The 26,452-nt window shown below is 35.7% G+C and overlaps 1 protein-coding gene across 1 annotated transcript in view; it reads left to right on the top strand.

The window, feature by feature from the left end:
* WDR78 (WD repeat domain 78) overlaps positions 1–24,928 on the top strand; it is a 112,293-nt gene extending 87,365 nt beyond the window's left edge. The window contains 6 exon segments of the mRNA XM_023209865.2: positions 1,117–1,274; positions 1,560–1,681; positions 13,552–13,650; positions 14,420–14,646; positions 16,743–16,899; positions 24,878–24,928. Of these exon segments, the coding sequence (XP_023065633.1) occupies positions 1,117–1,274; positions 1,560–1,681; positions 13,552–13,650; positions 14,420–14,646; positions 16,743–16,899; positions 24,878–24,928 (814 nt within the window).
* The last annotated feature ends 1,524 nt before the right edge of the window (positions 24,929–26,452 follow it).

A 26,452-nucleotide genomic window follows, 5' to 3' on the forward strand; every position in this document is an offset into this window, starting at 1 on the left:
CTATCTATCTATCTATCTATCTATCTATCTATCTATCTATCTATCTATCTATCTATCTATCTTACTAAGGAGGGTATAAGTTCCTTGAGAGCAAGGATTGAATCTTATATACCTTTCTATCATCAGCATGTCATTGAAAATTGGACATATGACAGGAGTCTAGTAAGTGTTTGATGAATAATTAATGAATAAATGAGTTGTGTGAGGAAAGCCAAAAGGTTAGAGGTGAAAGATATTAAAAAGACTAGGTTTTTGTAATAGACAAGATACCAATGGGGCATGTTTGTAAAAGTGTTTGAATAAACTTGGCTAGAACTAGAAATAACCATTAAAGCAGAGGCTCCTAAACTTAACTTCAAATTATTTGCAGTTTTGTAAGCATGGGCCTTTGTGCTTGTTTCTGGGAAGAGGGTCCATAATTTTCACCAAAAAATCAAAGATATGTATGATTTTTAAAATGTTCAGAACTGATTGCATTGGAGGGTTTGTATGAAAAATCAAGGTAGTCAGTACCGTGAAAAAAACATCACATTAATCTGATAGGAAGAAAGAGTAATCTGAGAAGTGAGTTTAATTTTTCAGAAAAATTTTAACTCTAATCCATAGAGAGAGTTAAACCAATGGACAATCTTGAAACGTAGGAAGAAGAGTGAAATATAGAGGGAAGAATTGTTTACCTGGATAAGATTTAAATGAATAACAACTTAATTCATAAAAACATTATAAAGATGAAAATACTTATATTCAATGTGTCTAAAATAAAGTAAAAGTCAGAATTTACACAACTAAACTAAGAATTAATGAATTGAGTAAAAAAAGTAGATTCTGAAAAGAAAGAACATTTTTGATTTTGTATTGCTGTTATGATAGCTAATATAGTTAAAGACCAGTACAATTTTTATTTTGTAAGAAGTAGAAAAAATAACAGTGACTATTAAGTAGAAAAGTGGTTGTCTTTTCTATTTTTTAAAATATTTAAAAGTCTATTTTTGAACAATAAAAGGATTATATAAATAGGTCATGATCTTCTAGAAAGCTGATCTTATCACTTATACTCCAAGACCTTTAAGAAATTATTATAATGATTATATGTTTAGTATTTTTTTACTGTTTTAGTGAATCACCTCAAAAACATTTGGGACCTGTCTGGCAACTACAGTGGATAGAACAAGATCGAGGAACAACAGGAGATGACAAAAGAGAAATACTAGTTTCTATATCAGCAGATGGAAGAATCTCCAAATGGGTTATACGAAAAGGACTAGACTGTTATGGTAAAGGAAAAATCAAGTTATCTTTTTCTTGTTACGTGCTGAATTAAAATTTTCTAGTGAACCATGTGTGAAAGGTGACAAATTTTGGTTTGGCCAATAAGAAAAAAATTGGGCTTGGTCATTGTTTTTCTAAGCAGCTAGTTCTAGTGTATGCTAATTTTAGCCTAATTACATGCAAAAGTTGGCAGAACTAATATTATTATTTGCAGAAGAAATACACATCATATTTGCGGTACTCTTTCATGTGGTAAATAACAAGTTATGTATGTTTTTCTTTAAATACAGATTTGATGCGATTAAAGAGAACTACAGCTACCAGTAACAGAAAAGGAGGGGAAAAGGAAAAGAAAGATGAAGCTTTGATATCTCGACAGGCTCCTGGAATGTGTTTTTCTTTTCATCCCAAGGTAAATTATTTCACTCTTATTTACCACTGGATATAACAATTTCCAAAATTGAAGTGTATTAAGTCATAAAACAAGACCAAATATTAGCCTGTTAATGAATACTGTGCCTAATATATTAGAAACAGAAAGTAGATAAATGATTGTCTGGGCTAGGGGATGCAGGTGGAAGAATAGGTGACGAGGGAGGGAAAAGTAGGGAATGACTTACTAATGATGATAGAGTTTTTTGGGAGTTCTAAAATTGATGGTGGTGATGGTTGCAGAACTCTGTGAACAAACTAGAAACTATTGGATTATATACTTGATACGTGTGAATTATATGATATGTGAATTATATTCCAATAAAGATTTTTTTAAATTGTGCTTTGTAAGTGAAGAAATAAGCACAGATTTAGCTGCTAACCTAAGGTGGAATGGTACATTACAGTTGGCTATACTATGATCTTTATCTGCTTTTGCAGATAGATAGATGAGAGGTATATATTTCTGAGGAACTATGGAAAGATTCTCTTTACAACTTTGTGCTTAACTTGAGTGCCTCTCCTTGCCCCACTTGGCCACTCTGCTGCTCTATCATACTTACAGAAACTGAATCCACTTATATATAGTCTTCTACATTTCAATTCGCGTGGTGACTCTCAGGATTCGGGGATTAGAAAGACCACTTAAATTCATGTTTACCGAGAATCAAATCAGAGCACAGTTAATGAAGTCCTCCTTTTTCTTTATCTGGAGATACTTTGTTTTTTATTTTTAATTTTTATGGGTACATAGTAGGTATATATATTTATGGGGTACATGTGATGTTTTGATACAGGCGTACAATGAGTAATAATCATATCATAGACTATGGGGTATCCGTCCCTTCAAGCATTTATCGTTTGTGTTACAAACAATCCAATTATACTCTTTTAGTTCTTTTAAAGTGTACAATTAAATTATTATTGACTATAGTCACTCTGTTGTGCTATCAAATACTAGATCTTATTCATTCATTCTATTTCTTTGTACCCATTAACCATCCCCACCATCCCCCTACCCCCAACTACCTTTCCCAGCCTCTGGTAACCATCCTTGTACTCGCTATCAATCTGGAGATACTTTGGAATCAGAAAATTCAGCCACTGTAATAGGCTTTTTCAGAACATGTATTCCATGTTTTCTGTTACATGTAATATGATCATCTCTTTGGTGACACTATCATCTACATCATTATGCAAACTAAAACTTGAACTCCTCTATTCTACCCTATCATCCAAATGATACTTAAATTTTATTGTCCCATCCCTTCGAGTCCAAGCCTGCTATTGCTAATGGAGTTCAGACCTTTTTTATTTTTTACTTTAATTACTACAGCCATCTTCTAACTTCCTTCATTATCAAATTCCTGTAATTCACCTTAACTTTGACTATGGAACAGTAGTTCTCAATGTGGGCAGGAGGGGAGAATTTTCCCCGTAGGGAACATTTGGCAACGATTGGAGGTATTTGTGGTTGTTGCAGCTGTCAGGAATTGAGGTGAGGGTGGGAAAGTGCTACCGGTATCTCTGGGAAGAGACTAGAGATGTTGCTAAACATCCTTCACTGTACAGGCAGCCACCACCCTCCCAGTGCATGTCAGTCCCCAACAGAGAATTATCTAGCCCAAAATGTCAATAACGCTTGGTTTAGAAAAACCTAGTCTAGTGTCCTGAAGTGTCCTTGGCATAAGGAATTCAAGATGATCATATGGTCTGTAAATAAAAACAGTTTTACTTCTTTCTTTCTAACCTGGTTGCCTTTATTTCTCTTTCTTGTATGATTGTACTGGTTACAACCTCCAGTACAGGGATGAGTAAAGATGATGAAAGCATGCATACCTGTATTGTTCCTGATCTTAGAGGAAAAGCATTTAGTCTTTTACTATTAGGTATGGTGTCAGATGAAGGCTTTTTGTAGATGCATTAATCAGATTGAGGAAGTTCCATTACATTCCTAGTTTGTTGGGTGGTTCTTATTCGGAATGGATGCTGGATTTTGTTAAATGCTCTTCCGTATGTATAAAGATGATCATATAGTTTTTCTTTTCAAGGTTGTTAATATGGTGAATTAGATTGATTAACTTTTGAATGTTTATCCCTGGAAAAAACTTTATTTCATTGTGGTTTATTACCCTTTTTAATATACTAGCAAATTTGATATAGTGAAATTTTGTTTAGAATCTTTGAATCTTTGGTTAGAAGAAAGGCTGATCTATAGTTTTCTTGTGACATCTTTGACTTTGCTATCAGGGTAATCATGTCTGCATAGAATTCCTTTTAGAAATAATTTTCATAAAATTAGTATGAGTTCTTCATTATATACTTAATAGAATTAACCATCTGGGCCTGGAGTTTTCTTTGTAGGGAGATTTTTAATTTTTATTTTTTTATTTTTTTATTTTTATTATACTTTAAGTTCTAGGGTACATGTGCATAACGTGCAGGTTTGTTACATATGTATACATGTGCCATGTTGGTGTGCTGCACCCATCAACTCATCAGCACCCATCAATTCATCATTTATATCAGGTATAACTCCCCAGTGCAATCCCTCCCCCCTCCCCCCTCCCCATGATAGGCCCCATTGTGTGATGTTCCCCTTCCCGAGTCCAAGTGAGCTCATTGTTCAGTTCCCACCTATGAGTGAGAACATGCGGTGTTTGGTTTTCTCTTCTTGTGATAGTTTGCTAAGAATGATGGTTTCCAGCTGCATCCATGTCCCTACAAAGGACGCAAACTCATCCTTTTTTATGGCTGCATAGTATTCCATGGTGTATATGTGCCACATTTTCTTAATCCAGTCTGTCACTGATGGACATTTGTGTTGATTCCAAGTCTTTGCTATTGTGAATAGTGCTGCAATAAACATACGTGTGCATGTGTCTTTGTAGTAGCATAATTTATAATCCTTTGGGTATATACCCAGTAGTGGGATGGCTGGGTCATATGGTACATCTAGTTCTAGATCCTTGAGGAATTGCCATACTGTTTTCCATAATGGTTGAACTAGTTTACAATCCCACCAACAGTGCAAAAGTGTTCCTATTTCTCCACATCCTCTCCAACACCTGTTGTTTCCTGATTTTTGAATGATTGCCATTCTAACTGGTGTGAGATGGTATCTCATTGTGGTTTTGATTTGCATTTCTCTGATGGCGAGCGATGATGAGCATTTTTTCATGTGTCTGTTAGCTGCATGAATGTCTTCTTTTGAGAAATGTCTGTTCATATCCTTTCCCCACTTTTTGATGGGGTTGTTTGTTTTTTTCATGTATATTTGTTTGAGTTCTTTGTAGATTCTGGAAATTAGCCCTTTGTCAGATGAGTAGATTGCAAAAATGTTCTCCCATTCTGTAGGTTGCCTGTTCACTCTGATGGTAGTTTCTTTTGCTGTGCAGAAGCTCTTTAGTTTAATTAGATCCCATTTGTCAATTTTGGCTTTTGCTGCCGTTGCTTTTGGTGTTTTAGACATGAAGTCCTTGCCCATGCCTATGTCCTGAATGGTACTACCTAGATTTTCTTCTAGGGTTTTTATGGTATTAGGTCTAACATTTAAGTCTCTAATCCATCTTGAATTAATCTTCGTATAAGGAGTAAGGAAAGGATCCAGTTTCAGCTTTCTACTTATGGCTAGCCAATTTTCCCAGCACCATTTATTAAATAGGGAATCCTTTCCCCATTTCTTGTTTTTGTCAGGTTTGTCAAAGATCAGATGGTTGTAGATGTGTGGCATTATTTCTGAGGGCTCCGTTCTGTTCCATTGGTCTATATCTCTGTTTTGGTACCAGTATCATGCTGTTTTGGTTACTGTAGCCTTGTAGTATAGTTTGAAGTCAGGTAGCGTGACGCCTCCAGCTTTGTCCTTTTGACTTAGGATTGTCTTGGCAATGCGGGCTCTTTTTTGGTTCCATATGAACTTTAAAGCCGTTTTTTCCAATTCTGTGAAGAAAGTCATTGGTAGCTTGATGGGGATGGCATTGAATCTATAAATAACCTTGGGCAGTATGGCCATTTTCACGATATTGATTCTTCCTATCCATGAGCATGGTATGTTCTTCCATTTGTTTGTGTCCTCTTTGATTTCACTGAGCAGTGGTTTGTAGTTCTCCTTGAAGAGGTCCTTTACATCCCTTGTAAGTTGGATTCCTAGGTATTTTATTCTCTTTGAAGCAATTGTGAATGGAAGTTCATTCCTGATTTGGCTCTCTGCTTGTCTGTTACTGGTGTATAAGAATGCTTGTGATTTTTGCACATTAATTTTGTATCCTGAGACTTTGCTGAAGTTGCTTATCAGCTTAAGAAGATTTTGGGCTGAGACGATGGGGTTTTCTAAATATACAATCATGTCATCTGCAAACAGGGACAATTTGACTTCTTCTTTTCCTAACTGAATACCCTTGATTTCTTTCTCTTGCCTGATTGCCCTAGCCAGAACTTCCAACACTATGTTGAATAGGAGTGGTGAGAGAGGGCATCCCTGTCTTGTGCCAGTTTTCAAAGGGAATTTTTCCAGTTTTTGCCCATTCAGTATGATATTAGCTGTGGGTTTGTCATAAATAGCTCTTATTATTTTGAGGTAGGTTCCATCAATACCGAATTTGTTGAGCGTTTTTAGCATGAAGGGCTGTTGAATTTTGTCAAAAGCCTTTTCTGCATCTATTGAGATAATCATGTGGTTCTTGTCTTTGGTTCTGTTTATATGCTGGATTACGTTGATTGATTTGCGAATGTTGAACCAGCCTTGCATCCCAGGGTTGAAGCCCACTTGATCATGGTGGATAAGCTTTTTGATGTGCTGCTGAATCCGGTTTGCCAGTATTTTATTGAGGATTTTTGCATCGATGTTCATCAGGGAGATTGGTCTAAAATTCTCTTTTTTTGTTGTGTCTCTGCCAGGCTTAGGTATCAGGATGATGTTGGCCTCATAAAATGAGTTAGGGAGGATTCCCTCTTTTTCTATTGATTGGAATAGTTTCAGAAGGAATGGTACCAGCTCCTCCTTGTACCTCTGGTAGAATTCAGCTGTGAATCCATCTGGTCCTGGGCTTTTTTTGGTGGGTAGGCTATTAATTGTTGCCTCAATTTCAGAGGCTGCTATTGGTCAATTCAGGGATTCAACTTCTTCCTGGTTTAGTCTTGGAAGAGTGTACGTGTCCAGGAAATTATCCATTTCTTCTAGATTTTCTAGTTGATTTGCATAGAGGTGTTTATAGTATTCTCTGATGGTAGTTTGTATTTCTGTGGGGTCGGTGGTGATATCCCCTTTATCATTTTTTATTGTGTCTATTTGATTCCTCTCTCTTTTCTTCTTTATTAGCCTTGCTAGCGGTCTGTCAATTTTGTCGATCTTTTCAAAAAACCAACTCCTGGATTCATTGATTTTTTGGAGGGTTTTTTGTGTCCCTATCTCCTTCAGTTCTGCTCTGATCTTAGTTTTTTCTTGCCTTCTGCTAGCTTTTGAATGTGTTTGTTCTTGCCTCTCTAGTTCTTTTAATTGTGATGTTAGAGTGTCAATTTTAGATCTTTCCTGCTTTCTCTTGTGGGCACTTAGTGCTATAAATTGCCCTCTACACACTGCTTTAAATGTGTCCCAGAGATTCTGGTATGTTGTATCTTTGTTCTCATTGGTTTCAAAGAACATCTTTATTTCTGCTTTCATTTCGTTATGTACCCAGTAGTCATTCAGGAGCAGGTTGTTCAGTTTCCATGTAGTTGAGTGGTTTTGATTGAGTTTCTTAGTCCTGAGTTCTTGTTTGATTGCACTGTGGTCAGAGAGACAGTTTGTTATAATTTCTGTTCTTTTACATTTGCTGAGGAGTGCTTTACTTCCAATTATGTGGTCAATTTTGGAATAAGTGTGATGTGGTGCTGAGAAGAATGTATATTCTGTTGACTTGGGGTGGAGAGTTCTATAGATGTCTATTAGGTCTGCTTGGTGCAGAGATGAGTTCAATTCCTGGATATCCTTGTTAACTTTCTGTCTCGTTGATCTGTCTAATGTTGACAGTGGAGTGTTGAAGTCTCCCATTATTATTGTATGGGAGTCTAAGTCTCTTTGTAAGTCTCTAAGGACTTGCTTTATGAATCTGGGTGCTCCTGTATTGGGTGCATATATATTTAGGATAGTTAGCTCTTCCTGTTGAATTGATCCCTTTACCATTATGTAATGGCCTTCTTTGTCTCTTTTGATCTTTGCTGGTTTAAAGTCTGTTTTATCAGAGACTAGGATTGCAACCCCTGCTTTTTTTTGTTCTCCATTTGCTTGGTAGATCTTCCTCCATCCCTTTATTTTGAGCCTATGTATGTCTCTGCATGTGAGATGGGTCTCCTGAAGACAGCAGACTGATGGGTCTTGACTCTTTATCCAGTTTGCCAGTCTGTGTCTTTTAATTGGAGCATTTAGTCCATTTACATTTAAGGTTAATATTGTTATGTGTGAACTTGATCCTGCCATTATGATATTAACTGGTTATTTTGCTCATTAGTTGATGCAGTTTCTTCCTAGCCTCGATGGTCTTTACATTTTGGCATGTTTTTGCAATGGCTGGTACCGGTTGTTCCTTTCCATGTGTAGGGCTTCCTTCAGGGTCTCTTGTAAGGCAGGCCTGGTGGTGACAAAATATCTAAGCATTTGCTTATCTGTAAAGAATTTTATTTCTCCTTCACTGATGAAACTTAGTTTGGCTGGATATGAAATTCTGGGTTTAAAATTCTTTTCTTTAAGAACATTGAATATTGGCCCCCACTCTCTTCTGGCTTGTAGAGTTTCTGCTGAGAGATCTGCTGTCAGTCTGATGGGCTTCCCTTTGTGGGTAACCCGACCTTTCTCTCTGGCTGCCCTTAAGATTTTTTCCTTCATTTCAACTTTGGTGAATCTGGCAATTATGTGTCTTGCAGTTGCTCTTCTGGAGGAGTATCTTTGTGGCGTTCTCTGTATTTCCTGAATTTGAATGTTGGCCTGCCCTGCTAGGTTGGGGAAGTTCTCCTGGATGATATCCTGTAGAGTGTTTTCCAATTTGGTTCCATTTTCCCCCTCACTTTCAGGCACCCCAATCAGACGTAGATTTGGTCTTTTTACATAATCCCATACTTCTTGCAGGCTTTGTTCATTTCTTTTTCTTCTTTTTTCTTTTGGTTTCTCTTCTCGCTTCATTTCATTCATTTGATCCTCAATCGCTGATACTCTTTCTTCCAGTTGATCGAGTCGGTTACTGAAGCTTGTGCATTTGTCACGTATTTCTCGTGTCATGGTTTTCATCTCTGTCATTTCGTTTATGACCTTCTCTGCATTAATTAGTCTAGCTGTCAATTCTTCCACTCTTTTTTCAAGATTTTTAGTTTCTTTGCGCTGGGTACGTAATTCCTCCTTTAGCTCTGAGAGGTTTGATGGGCTGAAGCCTTCTTCTCTCATCTCATCAAAATCATTCTCTGACCAGCTTTGATCCGTTGCTGGTGATGGGCTGTGCTCCTTTGCAGGAGGAGATGCGCTCTTATTTTTTGAATTTCCAGCTTTTCTGCCCTGCTTTTTCCCCATCTTTGTGGTTTTATCTGTCTCTGGTCTTTGATGATGGTGACGTACTGATGGGGTTTTGGTATCCTTCCTGTTTGATAGTTTTCCTTCTGACAGTCAGGACCCTCAGCTATAGGTCTGTTGGAGATTGCTTGAGGTCCACTCCAGACCCTGTTTGCCTGGGTATCAGCAGCAGAGGTTGCAGAAGATAGAATATTGCTGAACAGCGAGTGCACCTGTCTGATTCTTGCTTTGGAAGCTTCCTCTCAGGGGTGTACTCCACCCTGTGAGGTGTGGGGTGTCAGACTGCCCCTAGTGGGGGATGTCTCCCAGTTAGGCTACTCAGGGGTCAGTGACCCACTTGAGCAGGCAGACTGCCCCTTCTCAGATCTCAACCTCCGTGTTGGGATATCCACTGCTCTCTTCAAAGCTGTCAGACAGAGTCGTTCGCGTCTGTACAGGCTTCTGCTCGTTTATCTGAGCCCTGTCCCCAGAGGCGGAGTCTACAGAGACAGGCAGGTTTCCTTGAGCTGCTGTGAGCTCCACCCAGTTCAAGCTTCCCAGGGGCTTTATTTACCTACTTAAGCCTCAGCGATGGCGGGCGCCCCTCCCCCAGCCTCGCTGCTGCTTTGCGGTTAGATTGCCACAGACTGCTGTGTTAGCAAGGAGGGAGGCTCCGTGGGCGTGTGACCCTCCCGGCCAGGTGTGGGATATAATCTCCGGTGTGCCGGTGTTACAGCGCAGTATTGGGGTGGGAGTTACCTGATTTTCCAGGTGTTGTGTGTCTCAGTTCCCCTGGCTAGGAAAAGGGACTCCCTTCCCCCTCGCGCTTCCCAGGTGAGGCGATGCCTCGCCCTGCTTCAGCTCTCGCTGGTCAGGCTGCAGCAGCTGACCAGCACCGATTGTCCGGCACTCCCGAGTGAGATGACCCCAGTACCTCAGTTGAAAATGCAGAAATCTCCGGTCTTCTGTGTCGCTCGCGCTGGGAGATGGAGACTGAAGCTGTTCCTATTTGGCCATCTTGCTCCGCCCCCCGAGATTTTTAATTTTTAACTACAAATTCAAATTTTAATATATGTGGGGTTCTTATGGTTATCTATTGCTTCTTGAGTGAGCTCTGGTAATTTGTGTCTTTTAAGGAATCTGTCTATTTTATCGAAGTTGTGGAATTTATTGACATGATATCCCCTTAGCATCCTTTAATAACTGTGGAATATATGGTAATTTCACCTCTAATTTTTTTTTTTTTTTTGAGACAGAGTCTCACTCTGTCACCTAGGCTGGAGTGCAGTGGTATGATTATAACTCACTGTAACTTTGAACTCCTGGGCTCAATCTATCCTCCCACATCAGCCTCCTAAACAGCTAGGATTACAGCCACACACCACCATGTCTGGCTAATTTATTATTTAATTTAATTTAATTTAATTTAATTTAATTTAATTTAATTTAATTTTTTTGAGACATGGTCTCACTCTGTAGTCCGGGTTAGAGTGCAGTGGAGTGATCTTGGCTCACTGCAACCTCCACCTCCTGGGTTCAAGCGATATTCTCCCACCTCAGTCTCCTGAGTAGTTGGGATTACAGGTATGCGCCACCATGCCCAGTTAATTTTTTGTATTTTTTTTTTTAGTAGGGACGGGTTTCACCACAGTGGCCAGGCTGGTCTTGAACTCCTGACCTCAAGTGATCCTCCTGCCTTGGCCTCCCAAAATGCTGGGATTACAGGCATGAGCCACTGCACCTGGCCTAATTTATTTTTATTTTTATTTTTGTAATGGTGTAATCTTGCTATGGTGCCCAAGCTGGTGTCAAACTCCTGGGCTCAAGTGATCCTCCTGCCCTGGCCTCCCAAAGTGCTGGGGTTATAAGCATAAGCCATGACATTGCCCTGTGATTCCTAATATTAGTTATTTGTGTCTTCTCTCTTTTCTTGATTAGTCTGACTTATGTTTATCAATTTTGTTGAACTCCAAGAAATGGCTTTTGACTTAATTGGTTTTCACTATTTTGTTTGTTTGTTTTCTTTATCATTGATTTCCACTTTGATCCTTATTTCTTTTCTTTACTTTGGTTTTAATTTGCTCTTGTTTTCCTAATTTTTAGAATGAAAGCAGAGGTCATTGATTTATGATTGTTTTCTTTTCTAATGTAGTTATTTGTGCTATAATTTTTTCCTAAGTACTGCTTTAGCAGCATCCCCAAAACTCTGATATGTTACATTTTCATTTCATTCTGTTCAAATGACCAATTTTCTCCCTTGATTTCTTCTTTGACGGATGGGTTATTTAGAAGCATGTTATTTAGTTTCCAGATATTTGGGCATTTTCCAAAGGCTTTTCTGTTACCAATTTCTAATTCAATCCCACCATAATTAGAGAAAACACTTTTTATAAACCGAACTCTTTGAATTTATTAAGATTTGTTATAAAGCCCAGTATGTGGTCTACATTGGTAAATATTTCCTGTATACTTGAGAAAAATATGTATTATGCTTTTCTTAGAATATTCTATAAATGTCATTCAGGTTAAATTGGCTGATAATATTGTTCAAGATTACTTCTCTTTGCTGATTTTCTTCCTACTTCTTTCAATTATTGAGAAAGAGGTATTAAAGTCTCCAACCATAATTGTAGATTTGTCTGTTTTTCCTTGTATTTCTATCAGTTTTGCTTTGTGTATCTTGATGCTTTCTTATTAGATACATACATATGTTTAGCATTATTATGTCCTATTGATCAATTAACTCCTTTATCATGATGAAATGACCCTATTTATAACTTGTGGTTTCTTTTTACTCTGAAATCTACTTAGTATGATATTAGTATAGCCACTCCAGCTTACTTTTAACTGGTGTTAGCCTGGTTTATCATTTTTTATGCTTTTTCTTTTTACCTTTTTATCTCTTTATACTCAGATTTTTTTGTAGGTAGCATATAATTGGGTCTTGCCTTTTTATACAATCTTAAAATCACTGCCTTTTAATTATGATGCCAAGATCATTTACATTTAGTTTGATTATTAGTATGGTTAGGTTTGAGTCTAACATCTTGCTTGAAGGGGGCATCTATAAAATATCTGGCTTCCTTATCTTGAGACAGGACTCTGAAGGGCCATCTTTTCTCCAGAGCTTCTTATACTTGGGACTAAGCCCTTGATTGCAACTGTGTCACGGCTCAACTGAAATATCTGCCCATTCCTGTTTCCTACATAGCAGTTGTTCCTGAGAGCACTCCCTGACACTTCTGACATGAAATCTCAGAGTTTATTTCCTGGGAAACCCAACTTTTAACAATGACGTTGAAGATCGCTAGTGAAAAATGACCACTTATAAATGGTGTTAGAATAATAAGTATCCATATTAAAAAAGGAATTAGATTTCTATGCTATCATACACAAAAACCTTTCAGAAGAAAATGTAGGAAAATATCTCTAGGACCTTAAGGTAGGGAAAGATTTTGTAAAGCACAAAAAAAATGCTAAATATAACAGAAAATGAGAACTTATGTTTATCAAAGACGGTAAAAAGAAAATAAAAAGGTAAGTCATACACTGGGAGAAGATATTTATAACATGTCATAGACAAAGCAATCGATTCTAGAAAATATAAAGAACTTATACAAATGGAAAATAACAAGACATATTATTACTAAAATGATCGGGACACAAGTAGAAGAGAAAACACAAGTGGCCAATGAACATAAAGTGCTCAACCTTATTAATATTCAAATAAATAGGAATTTAAAATGGTTGATATAATTTTACATCTAATAGAATGGCAACATTTAAGATTTCTGATGTAACCAACTGTCGAAGAGAATATGAGTCAGATAACTTTTATATAGGACTGTCTGGGAATATGTATTGGTAATATCACTTTGAGAGAAATTATACTTTATCATATAGTTTATTTTTTTCTTTTTTTTAATATCATGTAGTTCAAAAGTGTGTATCTGTCTTTTCTTTGACAAGTTGTAATGAAAGAGCACTTACTGTTTCCCTGGACTGCTAGTTCCATTGTCAGGTACCTCTAAATGTTAGAAAATTTCTTATTTATTTTAAGCCAGTGTTTTTCTATGTAATTTCCAGACAGGATATTAAATGCTACCCCAATTCCAGCAAAGGGCCAATTTATATTTTCTTATGCACAGTAGTCTTTCAGGTAGTTTGATTATTATAAAATCATGACAAAAGAAAAAGACAAGACTGGTATATTCAAGATAGTGCTTTTAGTTTGGGTTCTCAAATTGATTTTAATAGACCCAGAAATATCTAATTTTCTATTTATGACACTTACTAATGTATCACAAGCCAATGCATTTCGATGTTCTGTGTTGTAGGACACAAATATCTATTTGGCTGGCACTGAAGAAGGTCATATTCACAAATGTTCTTGTTCATATAATGAACAATACCTAAATACCTACAGAGGACATAAGGTTAGTTTAATTATAGAAGGTTGGAACATTTATTTTGTATTTATGAAAAAATAGTACCATTATACAAAGAATATGTAATATGCAATAAATTTACAACTTCAGAGTTAAAAATACCATCTTGAATTAAGTGTTTTCTTCTGTGGAAACCACCAGTAATGTATGGGGCATTTTATTTGAGCTCTAGATATCCTTGATTTCTTCTTGAAAGTTTTGGAAGTCACAAGTTTTGTTTCTAAAAGACTTTGCTTATGATAACATGCTGATCCTAAAGTAGAATTGTCTTTCACCCATACCTAGTCTTTATAGCTTTTTTTTTTTTTTTTTAAGAGATGGGTCTCACTGTTACCCAGGCTGACCTTGAACTTCCACTTTATCTTCCTCTTGATCTTCCCACTTTAGCCTCTAAAGAAGCTGGGACTACAGGCAAACACCACTGCACCTGGCTGTATATCTTGTCATGATAGTTTCAGCCACTTTTTTTTTCATTTTCTCCGTCATTTCTTTCTTTTCTTAATACTCTTTATTTTTTCAAAGTATGCATAATATGTATTAAATTTAGTGAATATTGTAGCAACTATATTTTTTTTTGTTTCTAAATGTAATAATTTAAGGAAGATTCAATCTATGATCTTATTCTCAGCTAAAATAATGCCCACACAATAATGAGTTGTGTGAAAATCTAGAAATCTTAGCATTTTTAATTTGCTGGTCAAGTTTAAAATAAATGATGTTAGATATTGTTTACCTATGTATTTTTTTTTATTTCTAGGGTCCAGTGTATAAAGTGACATGGAATCCATTTTGTCATGATGTATTTTTAAGCTGTTCTGCAGATTGGGGTGTTATTATATGGCAACAGGAGAATGTCAAGCCATTTTTGAGTTTTTATCCAACTACTTCTGTTGTTTATGATGTTGCCTGGTCTCCAAAATCATCCTATATATTTGCAGCTGCAAATGAGAACAGGGTGGAGATTTGGGACCTTCATATCAGCACGTAAGTGTTACTATTTTTCTTGGGTAAATTTATAGTAGAAGCAGTTCAAACTAAATTATAGCTGATAGTTTTGACACCAATTAGAGGGTACTGTAGTTACTTTAAAAGAAGTAATAGTTTATAAGAGTCCTTTATGAATAAAGATAATACCAGGATGCTATATTAATGTTAATTATTTATACCGTATGTGCTTTTAAAAATATTTGAATGAAAGTAGTTTACCTTGGCTGGGCGCAGTGGCTCACACCTGTAATCCCAGCACTTTGGGAGGCTGAGGCAGGTGGATCACTTGAGGTCAAGAGTTCAAGACCAGCCCAGCCAACATGGCGAAACCCCGTCTCTACCAAAATATACAAACTAGCCAGGTGTGGTGGCATGCACCTGTAGTCCCAGCTACTCAGGAGCCTGAAACAGGAGAATCACTTGAACCCAAGAGGTGGAGGTTGCAGTGAGCCAAGATTGAGCCAGTGTACTCCAACCTGGGCAACATAGTGAGACTATCTCAAAAAAAAAAAAAAAAAAGAATATAGAAAGTAGTTCACTTTACTCATCTCCTCAAACTTTTACAGGATGATATAGGATATAATAGCTATCTTGAGTTCTTATTCATTGCCTGGTTTAGAGAAACATACAGAGGCATTTTTACATTTTTAATTAAAAATTTTCTACGATAGAAAAAAGGGACAAAATAATTATTTTTGCAACATTTACTTATGCTCTTACCTTGTTTCAAAACATATTCAAAGGGGTATGAACTTAATTAAAATTTTTGATTTAACATATTACATCAAAGTTATTAGAGGATTGTCTAAATTAATTTATTCTTCCTAATATGGAAACTTAATACAATGTTGGAATAAAAAGGTTAATGGTTCTACTTTTTCAATTGGAAATTATAATATATCTTTATGCTAGTTTTTAGCAAAAACAGCAAGAAAATAAATTCTTGTTTGAAAGAAATGATGTCAAATTCAATGGGTTTATTCTTCTTGAGAATTTTTTTTGCTAGGAATTATAATTCAGTAATTTTAAAATTTTGTCCTGGTTTGTTCTATAAAACAGTATGAACCAAAAATCAAGGATTACCAGTATGAGGTGACTAATATATGAAGTGGCTGCTTAAATAATCCCACCTCTGATTTTAATTTTTCTGGAAAAACTGTAATTCCTAGGACAACACATTTTTAAAAGAAGTGTACAAACTTGCTACTTCTCTTCTTTTGAGGACCCTAGGTAGATTGCTTTAGATAACGAAGACTAGGAAAACTTCTTGTTCAAAATGTACTTTTATGTTCCAGAGGTTCATTTGGATAAAAACGTTATTCTGTTAAAAGACAGTTATTATTTAAGAAGTTGTGTTAGAGGTCTCCAGAGAAACAGAACCAATAAGATGTACGTACTTACATCTATTGTTGTCTCTGTCTCTATATATCTCTACTTTTATATCTATCACTTGAGAGAGAGAGAGAGAGAGAGAGAGAGAGAGACATTTATTTTAAGGAGTGGGTCCTATCAAGTATGAAATCTGCGGTGCAAGTTGGCAGGCTGGCAGGCTGGCAGGCTGGAATTTCCGGCAGGAGTCATGTTGCAGTCTTGAGAAGAAAGGCATTCTGCAGGTAGAATTTTATTCCACTTTGGGTGGATATCAGTCTTTTCTTTTAAGACCTTCAACTAATTGGATGAAGCCTACCCACATTATGGAGGGTAATAGGCTTTATTCAAATTCTAGTGAATTAAATGTTAATTATATTTGAAAAAAAAATACCTTTAAAATAGACTGATGTTTCACCAAACAACTGGGTACCATAACCTAGCCAAGTGGACACACAAAATTAACCATCACAAAAGTTTAAATTTATGAGTTCACATCTTAATTGTGAAGTACTTTAATTTACCTGGTTGAAATTAGTTCATTGAAGAAATGAAGGTTTTGATTGAGTAAGGAGTGAGGAACAGTCATTTTGAGTTTGGAAACACTTAAATAGGCTTATGGTTTTTGTTACATTTAATTTAAAAAATCTCAAATTTTTCTTTGTCTATTTAAAAGACCATATTAATATAACAATTGAATTTACAAATAAAATATTTCATTACAGTTTGGACCCTCTGATTGTGAATACGGCTAACCCTGGAATCAAGTTCACAACCATTCTCTTTGCCAAACAAACAGATTGCCTTTTGGTAGGAGACAGTGATGGACAGGTTTCTGTGTATGAACTGAGAAATATGCCTACTGCTTTGGAATCTGGCCGGGTGAGACTCAAGAGTAAAAAAATTTGTGTCATTTTATTATTCTATTCAGATATACTTTTGTAGCATGCAAAGGATTTACCTTTCCTAAGTATCTTAAGTGTAATATAATAAAAGAACATAAATTCCAAGAGTGCTAACTTCTAGACATGGTACCTATTAGGGTTATTTTTTTTTTCAACCTCATCTTCTTTATCTGTAAAAGAGAATGAGAATAATAATCTTGGTGAGCAAAATAATTGTAAATATTATATGGGAGAACCTAAAATTGTGCCTAGTATGTAATTGGGACTTAATAATTTTTAAAGATGGTCGAAGAAATTTACTTCATATATTAAAAGATTGTTACATAAAATAATTGTACTTTTAGATATTTTCCAATGTTCCTCAAATGGGCATTTATTTCTGTTGGTTTAGTGTTATCCTATTCTCTTATTCCACGTTCTTCAATACCCAAGTTTTGTGTCGAACTTTGACAAACAACTCGGTGTCATTAGATGCCTATTATTTTTAAAAAGTTTTCAATTTTCAATTTAAAATTTTCATTTTTCTCTGTTTCTTGTGTTTACATTGTTATTATAAACAATAATCTGGTAAATATTAGCACAAATATGATAAATATGCTAAAAATATGTACAAATAAATATGAAAAAACAGCAAGACTTCAATAAAAAATGGGCAATGGTCAGGAACAGGTCATTCACAAAAAATGACTAGTAGATATTTTTTAAAATCCAACCTCACTAATAATTTAAAAGATAAAATATTATTAAATTCAAATAGCATTCTCACATATCAGATTTACAAGGTTTATTTAAAAATAATTTTTTAATAAGACTACTCTGTACTGGCAAACATTTGATAAGTCCTCTCATACTGGTGGTTGGTTGGAATAGAAATCGGTATAACTTTTTGGAAGCAATTTGACAATCTGAATCAAGACTGTTAGAAATGTTTAGGGAAGACCGGGCACAGTGGCTCATGCCTGTAATCCCAGCACTTTGGGAGACTGAGGCGGGTGGATCATTGAGGTCAGGAGTTCAAGACCAGCCTGGCTAACATGGTGAAACTGTCTCTACTAAAAATACAAAAATTAGCTGGGTGTAGTGGTGGGTGCCTGTAGTCCCAGCTACTCAGGAGGCTGAGGCACGAGAATCGTTTGAACCTGGGAGACGGAGGTTGCAGTGAGCTGAGATGGCACCACTGCACTCTAGGCTGGGCAACAGAGCAAACTTCTGACTCAAAAAAAAATTTTTAAAAAAGGAATGTTTAGAGAATATTGATTCCTTTTAACTAGTAATTCCACTTATGAGACTAGCCTATAGAAATGTTTATAAATGTAATAAAATAAATTATAGCATTATTCATGAGATAAGAAAAGAAAAGGAAAAGGAAAACAGAACAACATAAATATCCAACAAGAAGGAAATGTGGCCAGGGAAATCAGATGATTGATTAGATCTGGGTCACATGTAGGAGGTAGAGTTCTGTCCCAACCATATGGACTGCAAATGTTAAGTAAATAAATAAATAAAATGCTTGTCATTTCCCCAGCCTAAAACTCACAGGGCTTATTTCTTTACTTACTTCAAATCTTTGCTCAAGTGTCACTTTCTCAGTGAAGTCTTTCCTGATCGTCTTATTTAAAATTGCAACTTCTACTATCTTTCACACCCCCTATTCAATACTCTTTCATGACTTATTTTTTAAATAACATTTAACACCTTTGAATATACATAAACTTACTTCTGCATTTTGTATCTATTTGTATATAAATTTATGTATACATTATAACATAATTTATTTATATATTTTGTTAATTGCCTGTGTCCCACACCTAGAATGTTAACTCTATGAAAACAGTGATTTTTGTCTCTTTTGTTCTGGGTTGTATTGCCATGGACTAGTAGTGTCTGGCTTATAGTAGTTATTCAATAAATGCTTGTTGAATAAATATGCATTGAAAAACTAGAGAAAAAAATTAACATGCTTTGTATTACAACTATTAGTTTTAGGGGTGGAGTCTGGGATAAGTTTTATGTTCCAGAGGTTCATTTGCATAAAAACATTATTCTATTAAAAGACAGTTATTATTTAAGAAGTTGTGTTAGGGGTCTCCAGAGAAACAGAACCAATAAGATGTATATTTTTCCTTTTACTTACCTGTTTTCCATATGATCTATATTTGTTTCGCAAAATGCATTGGTTTTCTTACATAATAATTTTAGTCTACTCTGAGGAATGTAATCCTAATGGCTTTTTCATGATATTAAACATTTTTTCATTTCTCGCACATTGATTGAGTATCAGATATTTTAACAGGTACTGGGATATTTATCTCCACACTGAAACTTGCCTAAGATGCACAGCTCAATGGCAAAAAGAAATTAAAAGAAAATTCCATTCTTATTCAAATCTCTTAAAATTTTTAAGTGAATCCAAATACATAGTTTATAGTAATCTTTTTTTCTTCTTTTGTCCATAAGCCTCCAATTCTAAATGTAGCCTAAAAGCCTAAATTCATCTTTAAAAAAAAAAAAAAAAAAAAAACTCTATGTTTCTCTTAGTCCATCTCACAAGAGCTCTAAGAACTTGCCTATAAACTCTGAATTTGCGGTGGTTGGGAGCGGGAGTTGAGTTGTTTGAGTTGTTTTAAAATTTTTGTTATTGTGTGTTGGAGATAGTGGTGGAAGAGAAATCTGTGAGTATTGGCATGTTGATTATTTTCTTTTCATCGAATTTTATATATGTATTTGTGTGTATGTATTTTATATATATTTATATATATATATATCCTGTCAAGTGTGACAATAATCTACCAATATAAGTTGGAATATTTTGAATACATATTTTTCTTACTAGTTTGAGCCCCTTGGAAACATATATGTAAGTGTCTAGCACAGTACTAGCATACAATGGGCATTCAGTGAATGCTGAATGACTATCTGAATGAACAAACACACAAGCAAAAGACATGGTTTCTAAGAAAGGGACAATAGATATTCAAGAAAGTATAATCAAGTGGCATGATCTTGGCTTGCTGCAACCTCTGCCTTCCGGGTTCAAGCGATTCTACTGCCTCAGCCTCCTTAGTAGCTGGGATTATAGGCGCCCACTACCACACCTGGCTAATTTTTGTACTTTTAGTAGAGGCAGCGTTTCGCCATGGCTGATCTCGAACTCCTGACCTCAGGTGATCTGCCCACCTCGGCCTCCCAAAGTGCTGGGATTACAGGCGTGAGCCACCATGCCCAGCCAATTTATTTCGTATTTCTAATGTTCCCTAAGGTAGCCTTTATATGTACAAAAGATTATTCAGTTTACTTTGATTTTAAAAACTCATATTCAAATGATACAAGATTTACAAAAAATGAACAGTTCATCTTAAGTTGTTACATTTAGATTATATATTTTATTATTCTCTCTTTAAGTCTAGCAGATTTTAATACATGCTAAGTGAGTTTTTGCAACTTAATTAAATTTTCTTAAATATTTTAATTCTCATTTATAAATTTAATATATTGGACTTTTAAGTACTTCAATTTTCTTATGGACAAACAAGTCTCAGATACTTAAGGAATTCTTATTAATTTCATAAATTAAAAATTTCAAATGTGATGAATACTATATTTTATTTATTTATTTATTTTTTTGAGATGGAGTCTCACTCTGTCGCCCAGGCTGGAGTGCAGTGGCCAGATCTCAGCTCACTGCAAGCTCTGCCTCCTGGGTTTATGCCATTCTCCTGCCTCAGCCTCCCGAGTAGCTGGGACTACAGGCGCCCGCCACCTCGTCCGGCTAGTTTTTTGTATTTTTTAGTAGAGACGGGGTTTCACCGTGTTAGCCAGGATGGTCTCGATCTTCTAACCTCATGATCCGCCCGTCTCGGCCTCCCAAAGTGCTGGGATTACAGGCTTGAGCCACCACGCCTGGCCGATGAATACTATATTTTCTTGAATGTTCCAATGCTGTTTACAAATTGGTAAGATTTCAAACCATGATTGTAAGTCTAAATCAATTACCCAAATTGCACATTTATGTAAGAAGCAAATGTTTCTGTTAGACATCCCAATATGGCAACTTCTCATATACATAATGAATATTTAAAATATTAAAATTATATAAATTCCTCAATGCAGAAAATACTAAAGTTACCTGTTTGATTTGCTGCATCATTTTTGTGCACAATGTTTATTCTTCTCAGGGTAAAAAAGAATAACATTATAAGTAATTTTGAAGACTATTTTCACAACTAGCCAAGATGCATCTTGACTTAAGATTTTAGCCAGAGAGGCCTGACACTGTGAACATTTAAGGGGATTTATCTAACTACCTTCGCTGTCAGCCTGAGCCCTGTTTTACTGTTGATTTGTATGCTCCAGTGCATTTGTCTCCCAGCCCATGTCTCCTAAAGTCTAGTTACACATTACCTAAGTCCTCCGTCATCTCACGGAAGTCTGCAACCCTTCCCATGTTGCTGGATCACTTGATTGACTTCAATTCATTGATTTACTGTGTCATTAAATTCTAAATTATTACAGTTTTTCTGTTCAGTAGGATTACAACTTTTGTAGATGTTTAAATGCCATCTGATTAGATTAGATTATATCCTTATTTTATTTATTTATTTTTTTAAAGAAAAGGTCTCACTCTGTTGCCCAGGCTGGAGTGCAGTGGCCTGATCTTGGCTCACTGCAGCCTCAAACTTCTGGGATCAAGCAATTGTCCCACCTCTGCCTCCCAAGTAGCTGGGACTACAGGTGCACACCACAATGCCTGGCTAATTTTTGTATATTTTGTAGAGATGGGGTTTTGCCATGTTATCCAGACTCATCTCGAACTCCTGGACTCAAGTGATTTGCCCGCCTAGGCCTCCTCAAGTGCTGGGATTACAGGTGTGAGCCACCAGGCCTAGCCCAGATTTTATACATCTTTAGGGTTTTGTTCAACTCATGGGCAATGGTGTGAAAAACATGCTAATGAGAAAACAATGTTTATAGTAGCCTTGTTTGTACACTGACAAATTGAAAACAACCCAAATGATTATCAGTGGAAAACTGGATAGATAAAATATGACATTTTCACATGTGTAACTACAATACAGAGATTTAAATGACCTATATCTTAATGTGTTAACACGACAAATTTTGAATAAATTTAAAAAACAGTGTTGAGTGATAAAAGCAAATTTCAACAAGGTAAGTACAATATGTTATAATATATGCAAATATTATTTTAAACACAAAAATAAAAACATATTCTTAGTAGACACATTTATAGTTGGTAAAAGTATAAAATATAGACTGGAATATAGAAGAAAAATGCTTCATTTTTGTGTTTAGATTTGAATCAGTTATGCCATCTTTTAATTTGAACAGTATGCTCTACAAGCAGAAAGCTAAGCTTAGAGAATCTGAACATTTTTGGCAAATCTGTGTGTGTGTGTGTGTGTGTGTGTGTGTGTGTGTGGATGTGCACGCGTGCGCGATTTTAAGGCTGGTAAGAATAATTTTCTTAACAAATCAATTCCTTATGTTAGCAAATAAATATAATTTTTGGATACAAGTATGTTTTTCATGTTTTTGGTCAGTATATTTGAAAGGCTTAGGGTTATAGTTTTTGGGAGATTAAATAACAACAAAAAACCATTAATTAGATTTTTTTTGTTGCTTACAGCCAAATGTTAATGATATACCTTTTCTTTCTTAGCTTATGAGAATTATAGTCATAATAATAATTTGAAGTTCCAAAGTTACTAATGTCAAAAACATTATTTCCTACCAAGATATCTTGTCAAGTAGCATTATGACCTATAATTTTTTCATTAATTTTAACCAAGAGTGAATCAAAGTTATGGAAGCCTTATGATTTCATTCCATATGAAAGATGTGCACCAAATTTAGGATAAAGGCTGCCCCTGGGATGTGAGGGAAAAGGAAGAACAGTTTTAGGAGGTATACAAAGGAAACTATGTTTTATCAGTGTCTTTCAGGACTCCAGTTAGTATCACTCTTTCTAATTGCTACTTGTAATATTTTTAACTTTTAATTTTTAAAATTTATTTTAATTTTTTGTATAGATAGGGACTTGTTAATGTTGCCCAGGCTGATCATAAACCCCTGGCCTCAAGTAATCCTCGTATGTTTGCCTTCCAAAATGCTGGCGTTAACAGATGTGAGCCACCATGCCTGGCCCTCTGGAGGTTTTAAGTGACAGGATTTCTGAAACTCTGGCCCCTTCCTGATGAGAGCAAGGACCAGAATACTTTTGTGGTAGGATATGGCCAAAGGTTGGCTCCAGCCCTGTCCTACTAGCTTAGGGTTCATGGTTAGTGGTAACACTAGCCTAATTTCTGGCATGAACAGGAGACTGGAATTCAAGGCTTGCAATTATAACTTTATGATATAGCTAACTGTTGGCAGGAGTTACCACTACATTAACATTCATGACTGGGGAAGCACCAGGTCTTCTACTGTCATGATGAGGATTGCTGGTGGTCTAAGTCTTGAGCTGTAGAGAATTATGGTTTAAGCATCTGGGAGAAGTCAGTTTCAATGGAAAGTTACAGAAGCAACTCCTTTTCTGCAGGCAGCCTGTGGAGAATCACTCCTGGATGCTAATTTTACTATTATGGTTCATTATACAAATATTTGCCATGTTTTTCTTTGTGTTCTTGCTGTTTGCATTTTTCCAAATTGAAGGAAAAATAAAAAGATAACTGAAATGTTCGAAAAAGAGTTTTAGAAACATGAATCTGTAATACATGTAAGAAATTAATGCTGATAGACACTGAAGGCAGAAAAAAAAACTGTTGATTCATTTATTCAACAAGTATTAATATTTACTGAGTATTTACTATGTGATGGGGTCGGTTTTAGGAACTAAGGATACAACACTGAACAAATTTTTGTAGCGACCTCTTACATTTGCCCAGGTGAGAAACTGAAGTAGAAAGAGATGAGTTTGAGAAACATATTAAGGTTAGAATTGACGGACTTGGCAATGATTTGGTGTGCAGGACTTTGAATGATGGGGAAGTGCCAAAGATAGCATAGTATAGGCTAAAAAATACGAACCGACTTATGTTACATTATCTAAAGAGTTCAATGATTTTCTCAAGATTACATTTACTATGTGATAGAGAAACTCTTCTGCTTCCAGTTCCTATCTTTTCACTATACTGTCTTGCTTAAAAACTCACCTCCCATCTTTGATTTTCATCCTCTTATATATGATCATTTTACCCATTTTTGTACAAATATCAGTACCACTAAGTGAAAAATAACAAAACCCACGTGAAAATTGAGAAGTTCTACTCTCTAAGTCAAGCATTAATAAATCAGGGAAGAACTTAAGATATCAGCAAGTTTAACTGGTATTTTATAAATGAGAAAGTTTAGGCTTAAGCATTAAGGCTAAATAGGAGCTGCCAAAATTTTCTTCTTACTGAATCTTTATAAAATTATTTATCAGAATTCATTAAAAGAGTCTTTCAGCCGGGCGTGGTGGCTCACACGTGTAATCCCAGCACTTTGGGAGGCCAAGGTGGGTGGATCACGAGGTCAGGAGATCGAGACCATCCTGGCTAACACGGTGAAACCCTGTCTCTACTAAAAATACAAAAAGTTAGCCGGGCATGGTGGCACATGCCTGTAGTCCCAGCTACTTGGGAGGCTGAGGCAGGAGAATTGCTGGAACCCAGGAGGCGGAGATTACAGTGAGCTGAGATTGTGCCACTGCACTCCAGCCTGGCGACAGAGCAAGACTCTGTCCCAAAAAAAAGAGTCTTTCATGGAAAGAGTAGGTTTATACTAGGAAATAACCATTACTGTTTAAACTTACCTTTGCTTGTTTCCCTTTTACAATCTTATTGGATATGTGTATCACTAACTTATAAATTTTAAATGGCATTTTAAAGACTACTTTACCTTTTAATTTGTATTTTATTGCATTGTAATTGTGTGTCTCTTTTTTTTTTCAGGGAGATATAATAGATACTTTGCTTGGACCCAAGTCAAATCAACCAGCATGATTCATCATTCTTAATATTTTTCTTGTAGTTGTTTTAAAAAAGGAATTGTTTAATGTCCAGTATTCTGTATTATATACTGTACACCAGATTTTGATTTCAGAAAACAATATTTGCTGTATAACTTCCTCTTAATTTAAATTTAATGAACTTTTATTTCAGAGATATTTGATTAGTTTGTGATCTAAGAGTTAAGAGTTTCAGTGGAATTTTCTTAATTTTTCTAAAGATATTACTACTATACTTCTTGATCATATTTTAAGTACATATGAGTCCATGTACATTCTTATACAATGTCTAAATGAGTTAGAAAATTATTATACCTATAGAAGCGAAAGTTGGAAATTATTAGAACTGCTTAAACTAAAATCTTTATAACACACAATTCTATTGACTTTTAAAGCTTCTGCTTTCCAGGCGCTGCTTTCTAGGCTGTGTTTTCCAGAGTTTATAATTACGTAGTTTTTAGTATGATGAAAATAGTGGATTCTTGTACCTAACGTTTTATCCTCTTAGAACTAAGAGACGAAGCTATAGAACTTTGTTAGACTATTTGGCAAGCAAAATATATGACAGTAAATATCAGAATTTTATTGTTTGGCCAGTGATTATCACATTCCCAATTCAGTAAGAAAAATTAATCTGGGACACAACAGGGTACTCTCCTCTGTTTGCCCAGAATCAGCTCTGGATTTTAAGCCCAGACTTCAGTGGACCCAGATAGAAAATAAAAAGTCTCTGATCTATAAGCCACATCAGGATGTTATTTTATGAAGAGTTCTAGAGCAAGGTTGTGAAAATCGGGGTGTAGATGGGGAGCAGTGACTCCTCAAATATTCATATATATAAAACCAAGACTGGAATCAATGCAACAGTGGGAACTACCTTTTACAAGTATCCATTGCTTCGTAATCTCCGTTTGTTTGGAGCCATCCTTTAAACAAAAGCAAGGCAAATTTTATATGGATTTAGATGCTAGGTCAGGTTATAAGGATTATAAATTTTCCACTGGTATGTCATTGTGATTATCTTTGTTTCTGTCTTTCTGAAAGATTGGACTTTCCATAACACCTTGTGTAAGAAAATAAAAACTTGATCTAATTGAAAAAAAATGTGTTCCTTTTTATTATGTACTTTTGATCTTTACAAATTACTCACATATTTTCCCCATTGTTCTTCAAGACTGCATATAAAATAAAGCTATTCTTTTTGGATCCTGGGCAACTGATCCTAAAGCACTGAACCTATTTTATTCTACCCTTCTCACCCCTGCTTCTGCAGCCTTAAGTGATTTTCTCATAGTTATAGATCGGCATAACATTTTTAGTCTAATATCTTTCCTCCTGGGGACTTCAGAAGGAATTATTTTGCTTGCTTTATAGACTGGCTTTGAATCTTTACTAGTAAACTCTGTTTACCACACATTTTTAAGAATTGGGTAAGAATTCTGCCCTGCCATTAGCCATCTTATGTTATCCTTACACACACACACACACACACACACACACACACACACACACACACACA

The sequence above is a fragment of the Piliocolobus tephrosceles genome, chromosome 1 (assembly GCF_002776525.5).
Source record: "Piliocolobus tephrosceles isolate RC106 chromosome 1, ASM277652v3, whole genome shotgun sequence".
NCBI classification, from domain to species: domain Eukaryota; kingdom Metazoa; phylum Chordata; class Mammalia; order Primates; family Cercopithecidae; genus Piliocolobus; species Piliocolobus tephrosceles.